The 15,715-nt window shown below is 38.0% G+C and overlaps 1 protein-coding gene across 11 annotated transcripts in view; it reads left to right on the top strand.

Moving 5' to 3' along the window:
- CACNA2D1 (calcium voltage-gated channel auxiliary subunit alpha2delta 1) overlaps positions 1–15,715 on the top strand; it is a 623,614-nt gene that overhangs the window by 456,876 nt on the left and 151,023 nt on the right. For all 11 annotated transcript variants that reach the window (XM_067564557.1, XM_067564550.1, XM_067564549.1 and 8 more), the window contains 3 exons: positions 7,884–7,953; positions 9,217–9,267; positions 10,676–10,775. In XM_067564557.1, the coding sequence (XP_067420658.1) occupies positions 7,884–7,953; positions 9,217–9,267; positions 10,676–10,775 (221 nt within the window). The remainder of the gene's footprint in view (positions 1–7,883; positions 7,954–9,216; positions 9,268–10,675; positions 10,776–15,715) is intronic.

Raw genomic sequence — 15,715 nt, 5'->3', positions numbered from 1 at the left:
CTCATTGATTTGGGTGGAAGGCGGAGCTAAATACATCCCCACCCCAAGGCAAGGTACAGGGCTACAGTACAGTACAGTACACACAACCACAGACCCCCCCCTCTCCTTCCTTGGGTGTTAAGAAGACTGGGCCTGTGGAATCATGGATTCAGTAGCTCCTGCCCCAACGGAAGCCTGCCCTAATGCAAGCCTCACTGCCAGCCTGTTTGGGGTTGGAGTAGAGCCTACCAGTCCACACCCACGTTGGCATGAGGTTCTGAGGAATGTGTCATCATTCTGCTTACCTCCCTCTTTCATTTGCTCAGAGCAAATGTAGGCCTTAAGTGGCAAAGAAGACTTTGCACGAGACAGTCTTTGCCAGGGTGAACTTCACCAGGAAAAAAATTAGAAAGCCATTGCCCATGAAAACTGGTTTAGCAATGGGATTGCTCCCTATAGCATTAACATCTCCTGTGCTGCTGCAGTCTGTGTTCTCTTTCCTGTGTCCGCTTGTTTGGACAATGTCATTCACTAAAACTAAAAAACTATGGAGAAGTTTTCTCTCTGATACACATGCACAGAGGCTTTGCAACTGAGTGAGAAGGTATTTTGTTTTGAATACTGCATAGTTACATTAAATATTTCCCTTAGAGAAGTCGGTGGAGTCCCTTCTACCATCTCTTTACCACAAATTAAGCTCTTCACCACTGGGTGCGCCATCTGTGTGGTCAGGGATGGCTCTCTTACCTGCAATCCCATGATTTTTCTCCATGACCCAGCTAATTGGCAGCAGTGCTATCTGTGTCAGCAAAAGTACTACCCTTTAAACTGACCTCCTTTCCCATTCCATCTCCTAGGCTAGCATGGGATGGACTCACCACTGCTGGGTGACCATTTCACCTCATATTGTAACTTTCATCGTGAGTTTTCCATTTCTAGGGATGGTGGTGAAAACCTACTCAGGCAGGAGGTCATTCACTCAACTTCAACAGACTATCTCCCTTTGACCACTTTCCAGTAGCCAAGAGGGTTGAACGCCTCTTGCATGACATAGAGATTTGGGAGAGGTGTAATCAGCTGTGAGAACTTGGGCCTTCTGATTTCTGCTGTGATGGGCCTGGAGAAACTGGGTAGAAAGAGTTCATTTTTCAATGAGGTGTTAATGTAACAACCGTCACATTGGTGTTATATGGGGTCTTGTGCAGAATCCACCTCAGCATACAGAGAACCTGTTCAGTGATTCATGATGATTAATGCAAGGGCAGTGGCTAATAAAGTGACAGCCATCTATGATTTTAATTATGGATGAGGCCCCTGCCTTTGCATATATTACTGAAATCTAGTTGGATAATACTGCTAAGCCACTGATTCACCAGCTGACTCCAAGTCGGCACTCATTTCAATGTAATAAGCTTAGGAGACAGCTGTTTAATACATTTCACCTCGAGTGTAGGCAGTCTCACATTCCACACTTTGATTGGTTTGAATACAAGAATTACTGTTAAAATTGGAATAGTGGCAATGGTTAGGAAGCTACGAGTTGTACTTCAAACTTCCTGACTTGTGTAAACAATTTTATCTTGCCTGATGCTGGGGTTGCTTAGAAGTCAGCCCCAATGTGAACGTCTCCTTTAGAGATTGTCAGATGCAATTTCCTTTAAAGAAATAGCTGTCTGATCCATGTTTAAGAAATCATCTGTTGATGCCAACACTCTCACTAATTATTAACCCTTCTAAATATTTCCATTTTGGAGAAAAGACGATTTGAAGAATAAATTAAAGTTAATTTGGGCAAAAATTATTAAGATTATTATTGGTCCCATTAAGGTTCTAGAAAATACATTAAAAATACAGTATAGGGTATGTCTTCATTGACGGCAGCAAATTCAACACAGTCAGATCGATCTATCCGAATTGATTGAGCAGTCAGTGAAGACCCGCTCAATCGATCCAGAAGCTGATGCATTAAAACCACCCCTCAAGTGGCGTAGTGCTGTGTTGACAGGAACACGTTTGCCGTCTGTCCAGCACAGTGAAGATGCCATGTAGAAGAGGAGTTACAAAGTCAACGGGAGTTACGCAACCTATTCTGCATAGCTTGCATAACTCCCGTCCGCTGCCGCCTAAATTCAAGGTAAGTGTAGACCTGGCCTCAGTCATATAAAATAACTAGGAATGCAACACAGAGAGGAAATAGCAAAGAGCAAAAACTACAGCCTGAAAACCATATAACACACAAATCACCATACAGTGTAGCAAAACCTATTTTATTATAAAATTCAGATCCATTTAATAGAAATTCAACAACTGGATTGCATATACATTCACACTCAACACTATGACTCTCTACTACATAAACTTTCCCCCAGTAAGGTTACTTTTATTTTAAAGCCTGTAATCTCCATTTCAATAGTCAGAGAAGTAGAAGATTCCTATGTGCTTAGCAATCAAAAAACAACATGAAGAAATCTTGCTTGGAATGTATCCAAACCTTCATCTCCCTAATGCAAAGATCATACAAAGAAGGGATATGAAATCAACATGAGTACTTTAGGAAAATATAAAGTCTTTACCATATGCCAAAGAAGTAGAACATCAAACGAGAGCACGACTAAAATATATCGTGTGCAACAAAGAACCCTGCAGTGATGACATAGTTCAAGGATGTCGTATACTACAATGAAACATACAGAGATGGGTCTTTAATGTACCCTATTATTCAGATTCTAGTGTATCTGATTAAAATAGGTATTTTAATCAATTAGAAACGAAACTAAATTAAATCTTGAATGTTAATAATGCTTTTAAAAGAATTATTTAAGGACTCGTCATGAAATTGACTTTTATATTCAACAGACTTGGCGCCATATAGGGAACATCTACACTGCAATAAAAAAACCCACATCACCGAGTCTCTAAGCTCTGGTTAACTGACTCAGGCTTTCCAGGCTCAGGCTCTGGAGCTAAAAACTGCAGTGTAGTTGGACCCCAAATGTCTACACTACAATTTTTATCCCCATAGCCAGAGCCGTGCAAGCCTGAGTCAGCTGACCTGGGTCATACTGCAAGTTTTTTGTTATGGTATAGACATGGTTAATAAAAATGCAGTTTTCCTTATTGACATCAATGTGTGTTCTGTTTACAGGTCAGTTGCAACGTGCAGCCCTTAGAGAAGAATATCTCTTCTAATGAAGGTTCTCTGTAATATAAATCTGTAATTAGCTTGACGTAGACAGCATTTACAAGCTTTAAATACTGATAAAATATAGATCAGGATCAATTAAATTCAGATCAACACAGGTGAAATATTGTAAACAAATTTGTTACATAATCATTTAACTACCACGTCTTTCATTTTAACAATTCAATTTAACAAATAGCAATTTTAATAAGACCCCAACCAAAACAGCAAACAGATTTGACACCACTGAAACCCACAAAACATTAAAAAAGCCTAATTCAAGGGAGATAATTTGAGATTAATTAATAATTCAATCATGATGATTACTTGAGGTTAAAATGGGATTTCAATCCATTCTTGGATTGAATGAGAGACTCTTTGGATTAAATGTTGCATTCCTTTATTCAGGGCCTAGTCCTGCAAACACTTACTTCTGGGTAGATGTAATGCTTATTGCTATAAAAAAGCTCATAAAAATCAATAGAACTATGCATGGCAATAAGTTCTACACCTCTGAATAATAATAATAATAATTATAATTAATAAAAATAATGATTATTATCTTAATCTTATAGAGCTTTTCATCAGTAGGTCTCAAACTGCTTTATACAGGAGGTGGTATCATTATCCCCATTTTACAGATAAGTGTTTAATTAGTGTTTGTACAATCTAGTTTCAGGTCATGTCTGAGGCAAAACTTTCTCTCACCGTCTTCACAGTTACAATATAGAGCTCATTGAATTTTGCTTGAATAATAATGACAGTAGGTGGTGTATTATGGGGATTGTCTAAACCAGGGGACACGTTTCATATAATTCATATCATATCATTCATTTTAACAAAAAAAAAAGGGAAAAAAGGAGATAGAATCCATGCATGTCGACAGGAAGTTGTAGAATTTGAAGTTTAATATTTACTTTAATTCTAACCCATAAAAAATAATAATTGCAGAATGTAAAGTCTTTAGTGACTTTCAAGAGTATTTGATAGGAACGTTGAGAGGTAAAGGGTAAATGTAGGTAAGCGAGCATTTTAGTAGTATTAAACTTTGCCAGTTAATGATAATGAAAGAGTTGCCAAATTATATTAACTAAGTTGTTAAAGGACCTGATGTTAGGATGCACCCTGTATATGTAACTGCTGTTGATTTCAATGGGTGTTAAGCACATAAAAGGTACCTTGGGATCAGACTCTAATTGTTTTATTAAATGAAGGGTGATAATTTAAAGCAAACAAATTCTAATATTTTCATTTTACACACCAAGATATTTGAGGCTAGATCCACAAGGGAACTAAATGCCTAAGTCTAAAATCCCCACTAAGCTGCCGCTTTACCTTGTATATGCCTAAAATTCCTGGGCAACTAAGTTTCCACTACTGAAGTCTCCATTGTGCCTAAAAATCTGCCAGTTGGTGTGCACACAGCCGCTTCAGTCCTGACACCCAAGCATCTAAACCCCAACGGGATCCTCCAGCATGGCATTTCTCTACTTACCTCACCTATGGGGCCCAATCTCATGGCATTTTTAGATTTACCTTAACACACAACTTCTGCACAAAGCAGAAGAGGAGAGAAGGTGCTCCTCTTTATTCCAGTGGTTAGTGCTTCACCTAGGATGTGGCAGATGTAAATTCAACTCCCTAGTCCACCTGATGTGGAGCAAGAATTTGAACCCACATCTTCCTTTTTCAGAATAATGCCCCAGTCAGTGGGTTATGGGATATTCTGGAGGGTGGGGTATCTCAATCTCTCCGGTTGAAGCTTCGTATAAATATTTAAATAATCATTGGATTGAGAGAAAACAAGAAAGGACCCTATAGTCCAGTGGTTAGGGCCATGATGTGGGAGACCCAGATTCAAGTCCTTGAATTAAACCTGGGCCATACTCCTCCTCAGTGAATACTCTAACCTCTGGGGTAAAGGTTATAAGGGTGAAAGTAACAACACCAGAACAGTGTTTTACAAAAATAAATAAATAAATATGTAGGTGCATACCTCCAGAACAGGACTGAATGCTATAAATCATAGAATCATAGAGTTGGAAGGGACCTCAGGAGGTCATCTAGTCCAACCCCCTGCTCAGAGCAGGACTAACCTCAGCTAAATACTAACCTTAGCTAAATCCCAGGTGATAAGTGCCTCCGTCCACCTGGGCTTAGGTTGGATTTAAGCCACAACCCTTTCCTCAGCATTTCCTACTGGCTGATTGAGGCATCTCTCTGCTCAGCAATCTGACTTTTCTGGATACCATTCTTAGGCATCTAACTTGCCCCGTGCGTTGTATAGGAAGTCTGGGAGCCTAACACAGGGCTGTGGATTCCATAAGGCCACAGGGCGCCTAATTTTTGTTGCAACACTAAGTCAAAGTCCTCTTGTCAATAAATCTAAACACCCTCTATATTCCTCTGGATCATCTAGAATTTTTAGTTTAAAAAAGAAATCACTTAAAATAACTTATATTATCATTTTCATGAAATGAAACATTTAGCTATATCAGGGTCAGATCCTCAGTTAGTTTAAATCAGCAGTGTTACGGGCTTCGATGGAGTTATGCCAGTTTGCACTAGCTGAATCCATAACTTGGATTGGATTGGATGTGCTCAGAAATGTGAACATACCCTATGACTGGAGAATTGCTAATATAATACCTATTTTTAAGAAAGGGGGAAAAAATGATTGGGGAAATTACATGACCATTGGTTTGAATTCAGTTGTATGCAAAGTCTTCGAACAAATTTCGAAAGAGAAAGTAGTTAAAGACATGTAAATGGTGCCTGGGATAAAATACAACATGGCTTTACAAAAGGTAGATCATCCAAGACCAACCTGATCTCTTTTTTTGAGAAGATAGCTAATCTTTTAGACAAAGGAAATGCAGTTGATCTAGTCTACCTGGATTTCAGTAAGGCATTTGATAAAGCTCCACATAGGAAATTGTTAATTAAATTGTAGAAGATGGGGATTAATACATGTAGTCAACACTAATCAAACACAAATTCTCGTTGCATCCAGGGCATCAAAATTAATCAATTGCTGTTGTCCCGTGTGTTTAGTCTCTGCATATCTCAGTAAATGCTGCCAAACTTGCTCAGAAATGTGAAGTCCAGTCATTCTTAAAAATGATACTCTCTCAGACTGGGAAATTTCAAGTAGAGAATATGAAGTGCTTTGCAGCTGTAGTGGTAAAAGATTATGCTGTGTGTTTTCTGTATGCATTAAAGTTGTATATATTTTTATTTTTTATGTTTTGTGGATTACACCTTTTGTAAGTATTTGTACTTGGATAGTCTGATGCTGGTGCAGACAATGGTCATTTACCATATAGAATCATTATACTCCTTTATTAATCGAATGCACAGTAACTCATATCTGGGCTCTTTAACAACATTGGTATGTAACCGCTTTATATTTAGCTTTTGAGTAGAGATGAGCCAAGTCTGCAAAACTCAGATTGGATATGAATTTACCTAAAGTTCAGAGAAGTTTGGACCTGAATTCTTGGATCAGTTTCACCAAATCTTAAATATGGGTTCATATTGTTTTAAAGTTCTTTATCATTATGTATTGAACACCAACAATAAAATGGGTGCTGCGCAAATAAGAATATCTGTTCCCTGCCTCAAGGAGCTTACCCTTTAATTCAGACAAAAATAATACATGGCCTGTGTTAGAGATGATAGTGATGATTTTAGAAAGACTTAGTGGAAGTCAGTGTGACTTCAGAGATGTGAAAGAGGACAGAGAAACTATTTGAAATGTGGGGAAATGAACACTGTCACAAGCATAAAATCTAATATCAGGAGGAACAAATCTTCTTTGTCCATCACATGAAGATCATCATCTTCTACTTTACCCAGAGATTGGTCCTATTATTGGTACTCAGTAATGAATAGTGATAATGTTGATGGTAGAGTTGGTCATGGTTTGTTGGTAACTAGTTATTCTGGATTTACACTGGTGTACCTGAGATCAGAATTTGTCCCAGGTATCTTTATTGCTTTGTTTAATCACTTGAAAGCTCTCTAGACTCCAAAAGTGCAGAGAGAAATTATTAATATCTTTATCTTCTGGAAATAGCTTGCCTTGATCTGTTTCTGTAGAGGATGTTGGGGCTGCACGAGGCCTGATGTATTGCAAAGATAAACAATTTTCCTTTCTTCTGATTTCCCTCTTCAGGGGTTATGCAGACCTTGATACATTTGTTGCACATCATTTTCAGGAAAGGGATACTTTTATTACATATTTGTTTCCTAATTTAGGATTTCAGCTGAAGCCCATTGAAATCAGTGGAAAGACTCCTGTAAGCTTCAGTGATCTTTGGATCAGACTTGCATTTCCATAGACCAGAATATTCTTTTTAAATTTTGTTTTATAAAGTATCTGCTTGTCCTAAAAGGTATCTCCCACTCCAAAATATACTTGAGGTGAAATCCTGGCTCCATTGAAGTCAATGGTAACACTTCCATTAACTTCAGTGAAGCCAGGATTTTTTCACCTTGAACTGTTTTAATAAAACTATCTTTTAGTAATGTGTATGATGATAAAAAGCATTCTAACTACCTACCACATGTTATTTATATAGTGCTAATACCGTGAAATATTGATATACCGCATATTAGAAGGTTTGAAATGTTATCTAAAAAGTTGTTAGCATGATGTCACTTAATTCAAATCATGTGCAATGTACTGAAATGAGTACAATATATCTTCTTTCATTTTTAGCCTCACCATGGGTAGATAAAAGCCGAACTGCAAACAAGATAGATCTATATGACGTTCGTAGAAGACCATGGTAAGCTTTCTTTGGAAGAATGAAATTGTCAACATTCTACATATTCTGATAAAAGACAAAATCTATAGTAAACATGTGCTAAACACTACATTAAACCCTCTTCTGATAATGAATTTTTCAGGACTAAAAGTCCTCATTTTAAAATATTTTCACTGTATTTATAAGCTCAGTTTAGATTTCTGGGTCGGTGACATATATGCTATATACTGTATTGCCATACAAAAGGCATTTTCATGATAGACAAATACCTAAGTGACATGAAGATAAGACCATTAAACACTTCTATTGAAGGCAACAAACCAAACCAAATTAGGATGATCAAAATGAACCGTTTGGTTTTCCAGAATGGTTTCCGGAATGATTCCTTGAGGGTTAGGCTAGTACTACAGCCAACTGAGTCCATTTAAAATTTAGTGCAAATTCTCTAAAAATGCTCTTTTTCAATAATGCTTTTTAGCATTTTTTCCATCAGATTTTTTTGCTTACTGCATATTGCATTTTTACTGGTTAAATATACAATAAAACCTGTCTTAGTGACCATCTCTGAAGAGAGACCACCTGTCATGAGTGACTACTTGCAGAGGCCACGTAACATTTTTCGCCTATAATTTAACTGTGAAGAGCAATGACTTGTCATCTGTGACCAGAGACCACATTTTCTTACTTCCTTTGGGGCTGGGAGCCTTACACTCAGCCACCACTCTGCTCTCTGCCTTCAGAGCTGGGTGGCCAGAGAGCAGTGTCTGCTGGCTCGGCGCCCAGCTCTAAAGGCAATGATGCTGCCAGCAGCAGTGTAGAAGTAAGGGTAGCAATAATATACCTTTTGAAGAGAGACCTCCTCTTACAAGCGACCACTAACTCCCAGGAGTGGTCACTCTTGGCAGGTTTTACTGTACTCTCGTTAGAAAAAAAACATCTTTGTCTGAGTTGGACTGCTAGAATAATTCACCTGGTAAACTTGTCATCAGGATATGTTTAGCTCTCAAATCCTATTCACCCCTCTCTGCTGTCAACATACAAGAATAGTGAATTGTTACCCTCAGGCCTTACTATTGCTATTGGAATCTTGGTTTATCCTAGAAGAAGCTATAAGAGAAAATTTTAGAAAATCAGTGCGTGAATTTCCTCCTGAGATGCAATTGGACAGTTTCTTTGGTTCAGCTAGACTTGATTTTAGAAATCAGAAGGTCCTTGGATCAAATGCTAGAGTGATGTTTTCAAATTATTATCTTTTATATCTTTTTATTTATTTATTTATTTCAGGTACATCCAAGGAGCTGCATCTCCAAAAGACATGCTTATTTTAGTTGATGCGTAAGTATTTAAGACTGGATATGAAGACTGGAGAGATGAAAAGATATTTGGCACCTTTTGAACAAACTATTGTAAGCTGAAGAAGAGATGAGGTTGAAAAAAAAAAAAAAGATAATTGAATTGTTGGAAAAAAGGCCTTGATTTTAGGATGCCTTTATATCCATCAGATGTTGTTATATTGTCAACATCTCAAATTACTGAAGTAACCAATTGAAAATAACTCAGGGGAAACACACAAGAAATGACTAGAAACAAGGAGCTGCATTTGTCTGAAAATTAATTAGCATGGTTTTGGAGACAAAAAGGGTGAGAGCTCATGTATGCTTAGTATTGTATTCTAGTTTTCCACACTTTATCTTAGGCTGCTGAAAAGCCTAAAGTCCAACCCCTTCAGAGCTGTCAAAATATACATTCCTAAGCAGTCAAAATAACTACGTTAAAGTGTGAACACTTTTTGATTTTTTTAAAAAAAGAATTTTGAATGTAAAACCAAATTTAAACACCAGGGGAATAAATGTTAAGGGTAAAATGGCATATTTTCGGGAATATAGTTGTATTGATTTGCATTTATTCATCCATTATTCAAATAGGGATGTTCTACAATGATGTTAATGAAGTTAATGTTATAAAATACTATAAAATACAGTTGCCATTTCCCATTGTATAAATAAATCTGTCCCTGGTTTGGTGTTTATATTCAGTTATTTATTCCATGCTGTATGAAAAGTAAGGAAAGAAATTCATAAAAACATTTCTCTTTAACCCTGTCACGACTTCCTTTGTTAAGCTAATGTCAAGGGTCCGGGGGAACCATCAGGCTTGATGTCTCACAGATTGCTTTGTACTGAAAAAAAATCTATTCATTGGTTGTTTGCCTCAGTGGGAGAGATTGCATTTAATGCTGTTAAATGCAGTTAAATACTTCTATGTTGCAGAGGTGTGTTTTATCAGCATTTGCAATTCCATCCCTTTCCCCATAATTTGAGCTTTGCCCTGAAACAAACAAGCGGCCATTTAGATCCCTGAAAAAGTAAAGCCCTGACTGAATGTAAGAGAGTAGAAGAATATTTAGGGAATACATAACTTGCATGTGATAAATTCCTATGGCAATCATGAATTGAAAATGAGTAAAGGATATGTCAGTATGGCTCAGGTAACATAAATGTTTCTCTGAGCCATAAAGTTATGGCTTGGAGTCAAATCCTGGACTTTTTTTTTTTTTTTTTTTTTTTTAATAGCAAGTACTGCTATTGCATAGCAACTGTTAAAGGTAAGAGCTGGGGCTGAGTAAGCACTTCTGGAGCAATCTGAAGTATGAAACTATGGGAGCTGGCTTATAAAATCTAGTTTCACTGTATGTTTTCAACTGAACTCATTCAATCTGTTTTTTGTTTTGTCTGCTGTGCAGCAGTGGGAGTGTTAGTGGACTGACACTGAAGTTGATCCGAACCTCCGTCATTGAGATGCTAGAAACCTTGTCAGATGACGATTTCGTGAATGTAGTTTCAGTGAGTATCTATTCTTTTAGTAACTGGCACGGGAAGCAATGATACGAGGAGACTCATTTCTGGGCCATGTACTAAGTAGTTGAGTACTTGGTTGTATCTTAAATTGGACACACATTGCTACCAACATATAAAAAATGATGCAGACATTTCATTAAATATAATGAAAAACTCTGAAGTTTTGAAACATGTGGATTTGAAATTAGAAGTAATTGGCTGAGATCAAGGACTATGCAAGCAAATTTGCTCTTTACCATGATTAAGAAAATTTTTAATTTAAAAAAAAATGGGTTTATTAGAGCAAAATTTTCCTCTCCAATCTATACTATTATTTTCTATTGAATATTCTTCATTTGTTCTGCACATGGAAATTCTGCTTAGATCATGCATAGTTCCCAGCTTCAGTAGTGCAAAATAAGAGAGCTGCTTATTGGAGATAGAATAATAAGATGAGAATAATGAGTTGATTCTGCACTGACTTTCACTTTGTGTAGTCATTTATACCTGTGTACAACAGACCAAACTCTCAGCTGGTGTGATTTAGTGCAGCTCATGGTTCATCATGACAAACGTTTAAGAGTGTGTTGTTTAATATAGAAATTAATGGTCTGGAAAAATGGTGAGCAGACTGGTATCAATGTGTTCATTAAATAAAAAATAATTTAAACCAGAGAAAACTGAGGAAATTCAGAGAGGCTTAACCAAGCTAAGTGAATGGGCAGTAGGCTAGCAGAGTAAATGGAAGTAATGCACATTGGGGGAAATAAATTGAATTATTCATATACCTAAGAGGGTTTACTTTAACTGCATCAACTCAGGAAAAAAAGACCTGGGTGTCATTTTGGACTTCTCAATGAAGACCTCTGCTCAAAGTGCAGCATCACTCAGAAAAGCAAATAAAATATTAGGAAGTATAAGGAATGGGATGGAGAAAAATAGAAAAATATTATCCCACAACGCCAAATGCCATTATGTAAATCAATGGTATATGGTCACTAGGAACAATGCATTCAGCTCTGGTGACCCCAGCTCAAGAAGAGTATTGCAGAATAAGTGATTTCTCAGACAGGCAATGAAAATGATTAGGGGATGGGAAAGCTCTCATATGAAGACAGATTGAAAACACTGGAAGAAGGAGACAAATAAGAGGTGACATGAGAAAAGCATGCAAAATAATAAATAGTATAGAGAAAATAGTTTGGGAGCTTCAGTTCTCTTCATTTTTCATAATACAAAAAGATGATATTGAAAGATGACAAATTCAAAAACTAATAAAAGGATTTTTTTTTTTTGTACAATGCACAAGTAAGTTGTGAAAAGGTTAGCCAAAATGTTAGCAGGATTCAAAAAGGTATTAGTCATTTATATGGATAACATGAATATCCAGAGTTTTTAATAGTAAATAATTAAAAAAAACCCTATACAAGAGTGTTGGAAGGAAGATAAACTCTATCGTACTTTAGGTCTTAAGCCAACCTCCTAACTGTTGGAGGTCAGGAAGAAAATCTTTTGTTAAGGACAGGTTATCCCATAGCTACCTACTGCAGGATTTCCTGCATCTTTCTCTGAAACATCTAGTACTGGCCAGTATGTGTGACAGGATGCTGGTGTAGTTGGACCAGTGGTCTGAACTATTACATTTCCTGTTTCCTCTGGATGATTGTTCTCAGGCTTTTCTGGTTACCTCTGGTGCTCTCTGGTCTGGGCTCTGAGATTTACCCAGAGGGCTCCTTGGCTTTGACAGCTAAAATATTCAGGATCTATCATTAACCCTCTGATTCTGTGAGAAACTTAAATATGAGCACATCTACAACTTCTTGGAGCAACTCTCTAGAGTCTTCCATTCCTTGTCCTCCTTTACACCTTAGTGTATGTAGACCACAAGAGCTGAAGTAAACCTAACTGTCCTCCTAACTCTGTCTCTCCTAAAAGAACTGGGGATCATCCTCCAACCCTGCTTGCAATGAAACTAGTTTCGTTCCTCCTTCCCCATCTATAGCCAGCATACATCATGACCTCCCTTCATCACATGAAGAAGGGGCTGATGATTCAGACCAGTCTTCTCATGAAGAAAAGGATATGACTGGATATTAGCATCTCCTGATGGCAATGTGATCTCCTTGTGTGTGTCACCACCAGAAAATTGAAAACAGAATCTGTTAGGAGATAGGAGAATCCTGTCTGACCACTGCAATCTAGAAAAAGATGCATCAGCTCTTTCATATCCTTAAGAGAAAATGTTCTTCTGATTAAAGAACTGGATGTGCCCTTGGACACATGGCTGACACTAGGGTTAGTTCTTGCAGCACCAAAGAAAGCTGATTGCCTATCTCCCATACCCTGACAAGTACTCCAGAATTTCTTCAACCACTTTAAACTGTGGCAGTCTTAGCAGTTAAAAAGATGATGAAGGGCTTCTAACCAAGTTGTTCCTTCCTGCAGGTAAAGATGCAAAGAAGTTTAACTTTTTAAGAAGGAAGGTTTGTTCTTTTGGCATTGCATATCTGGCCATATATCTTTGTCAGCTTTGATATCAGATGCTTCCACTGCTTGGATCATTTGCCTGTAGAGCATAAGAAGAGGTTGTCTTAGGGGAATGTACAGCCAAGCAAGCATTCTCTGCACCTGACACTTCCATTAGGGCAGTTGTGACAGACACCATCTGTTATCATTGCTTTTGGATTAAGTCCTCCAGGCTTTCACTTCACCGAGGCAAAGAACTGAGTTCTAGGTCTTCTCATTGAAGTGTGTGTGTGTGGGGGGGGCATTCTTTCAGGTAGTGAAGAGGACCCTTTAGCAAATGAAATATGAAGCAAACCAGGTCCATTGCAAGATCACTGGGGAAAGAGAGGTTATACAGCCTCAGCAAAGGAAGCATTACAGCATCTTTATTTAGTTATCAGACAGAACTTTCACTTGATGGATCTGTTTTGATGTCCAGAATCCCCACTCTTAACAGAAGAATTGGAAAAGAGAAACACACCAGACAGAGGCAGTTAATGTCTGCTCTCCGTACATCTGCTTTACCTGCCAGCCCTCAGAGTTAAAATATAACTTGGAAGCCTTGAACCGGCCTGCACTTGGCTTTCCTGACCTTCACTTCTTCCTTCTACAGGGAAACAGAGCAGATGGTCTGCAAAAGGGAGTGGAATTGTTAAAAATTATTAAGTTCAGTTACTTGATCAAATTTCACCCCATGCTGTCTCTGAATTGTCCTTCCTAATTCCTTGGCAAGTGTCCCTCTTATAAGATGCTTCTCAGTGTAGAGCAGTGTTTCTTAACCTGGAGTTTTAGAGGGGTCGCAAGTGCAGAGCTGGTATTGGGGGTGGCAAGAAAGGTAATTGCCTGGAGCCACAGGGGCGCCATGAAACTAAGTTACATGCCTCAGCCCCGTGGGGGTGGGACTCAGGCTTCAGGGGTACAGTAGTTTGGAAAGGTTAAGAACCACTGATGTAGAGGTTTATTTCGTCCTAAGAATGGGGCTATAGAAGTTCTATGGCCTGTATGAGACAGGAGGTCAGAGCAGATAAACACAGTGGGCCTTTGTGCCTTTGAATCTATGAAATTGCCTCTGAACTACAGAGGGGAGAGGCTTCTACTCCAGGTATTTCCTCATGCTGAAAAACAAAGTTGGCTTTTGCACCATTATAAATATTCAGAAGTTGACCGGTTACATTGGGAAGTTCATGTTCCACTTTGACCCTGGATTGCATCTTTCCTGCCCTTGCCTTTTAAGACTTGTTTTGGACTTCTGATGTGAAAGTTGCCTATTTTCACGTTGCAATCAAACTGGCACACAAGAACTACTTTTACTTCTATGTAGGCAACGGTTGCTACCCATACAAAGTCTTACTCTTCAGTCTGTCTACAGCACCAGGAGTGTTTGCCATGTGATTGGTAGTGATTGCAGTATTCTTCGTTTCCAGGCATCTATGTGTAGCCATACCTGGAGGACTTGCTGGTATGAACATAGTTTTCTGGAAGGATAATAAAGACCAGGCTTGTGTGGGTGCATGGGATGGGGCATATATCTCCCAAATATATGCCTATGGAGAGACAGTAAACTCAAAAAAACTACAGTTACTGTGATTTCTTTAACTTTTTCTTTCCTGAATCTGTAGACTCAAGAAATATTAGCATTTAAAACAGCATCTTGGACTAGCACTGCTTTTCTACCTCTTGCTTAGGATTCAGTACATCAAGTCCTGAACTGCAAAACTGTGTGAAGGCAAAATTGATTATTTTGGTATCGTTAATTCTTGAAATGTGGGGGAAGCCCTAGAATGCGATGACTTAGCCTGGAGCATATTTTATTTTTGATTTTGTTATGGCTGAACTATACAACTTCGAATGTAGAACTTTAGAATGGAAGAACTGACAGACCCCTAAAGCCAAGAGACAGCAATAGAATGTAATGATTTTGGAGACAATTTTCAACTTCTGTTGATATGTTATAACCAGGCTGCAGGGAGAAAGACCTGAAATAACATTATCAAAAATCTCTTTGAACACCATTTACTGCTTCATCTTTTAGCTGTCAGTCTAGTTAGACCTCTCTTCCAATAGTAAAGAAAGAGGCTTTAATGGAAGTGGCATTTCTTGCCTTAAAGTTCTTAATATTGAATTAGAAGGTTTTCTTTGGTTTGAACTGCAGTGGAAAAACCTCATGCTCAGTTGTTTATCATAGCAGAAATACTTTTTCAGTAATGAAAATGGTGATGGCCTGCCAAAGTGAATTGAAATCTCATTGTTTGGTCCTTCTGGATCTTTTCTGGTTTAAGAGAAATCAACTGGTGTAAATCAACAGTGTTTATTGCATTCAATGGAGCTATGACAGTATTTGGCAGCTGAGGATCTGATCCTAAGTTCCTTTTTCCTTCAGTTCATCAGATTGCTTTAGACAAGAACTTTTTAATCTTACCAATCTAAGAGTTCAAGATGTT

This window comes from Emydura macquarii, unplaced genomic scaffold (genome assembly GCF_026122565.2).
Source record: "Emydura macquarii macquarii isolate MOO-44397 ecotype Brisbane River unplaced genomic scaffold, CSIRO-AGI_Emac_v2 contig_2636, whole genome shotgun sequence".
Lineage (NCBI taxonomy): Eukaryota > Metazoa > Chordata > Testudines > Chelidae > Emydura > Emydura macquarii.
Note: the sequence above shows the minus strand (reverse complement) of the source record. Positions and strands in the feature narration are given on the sequence as shown.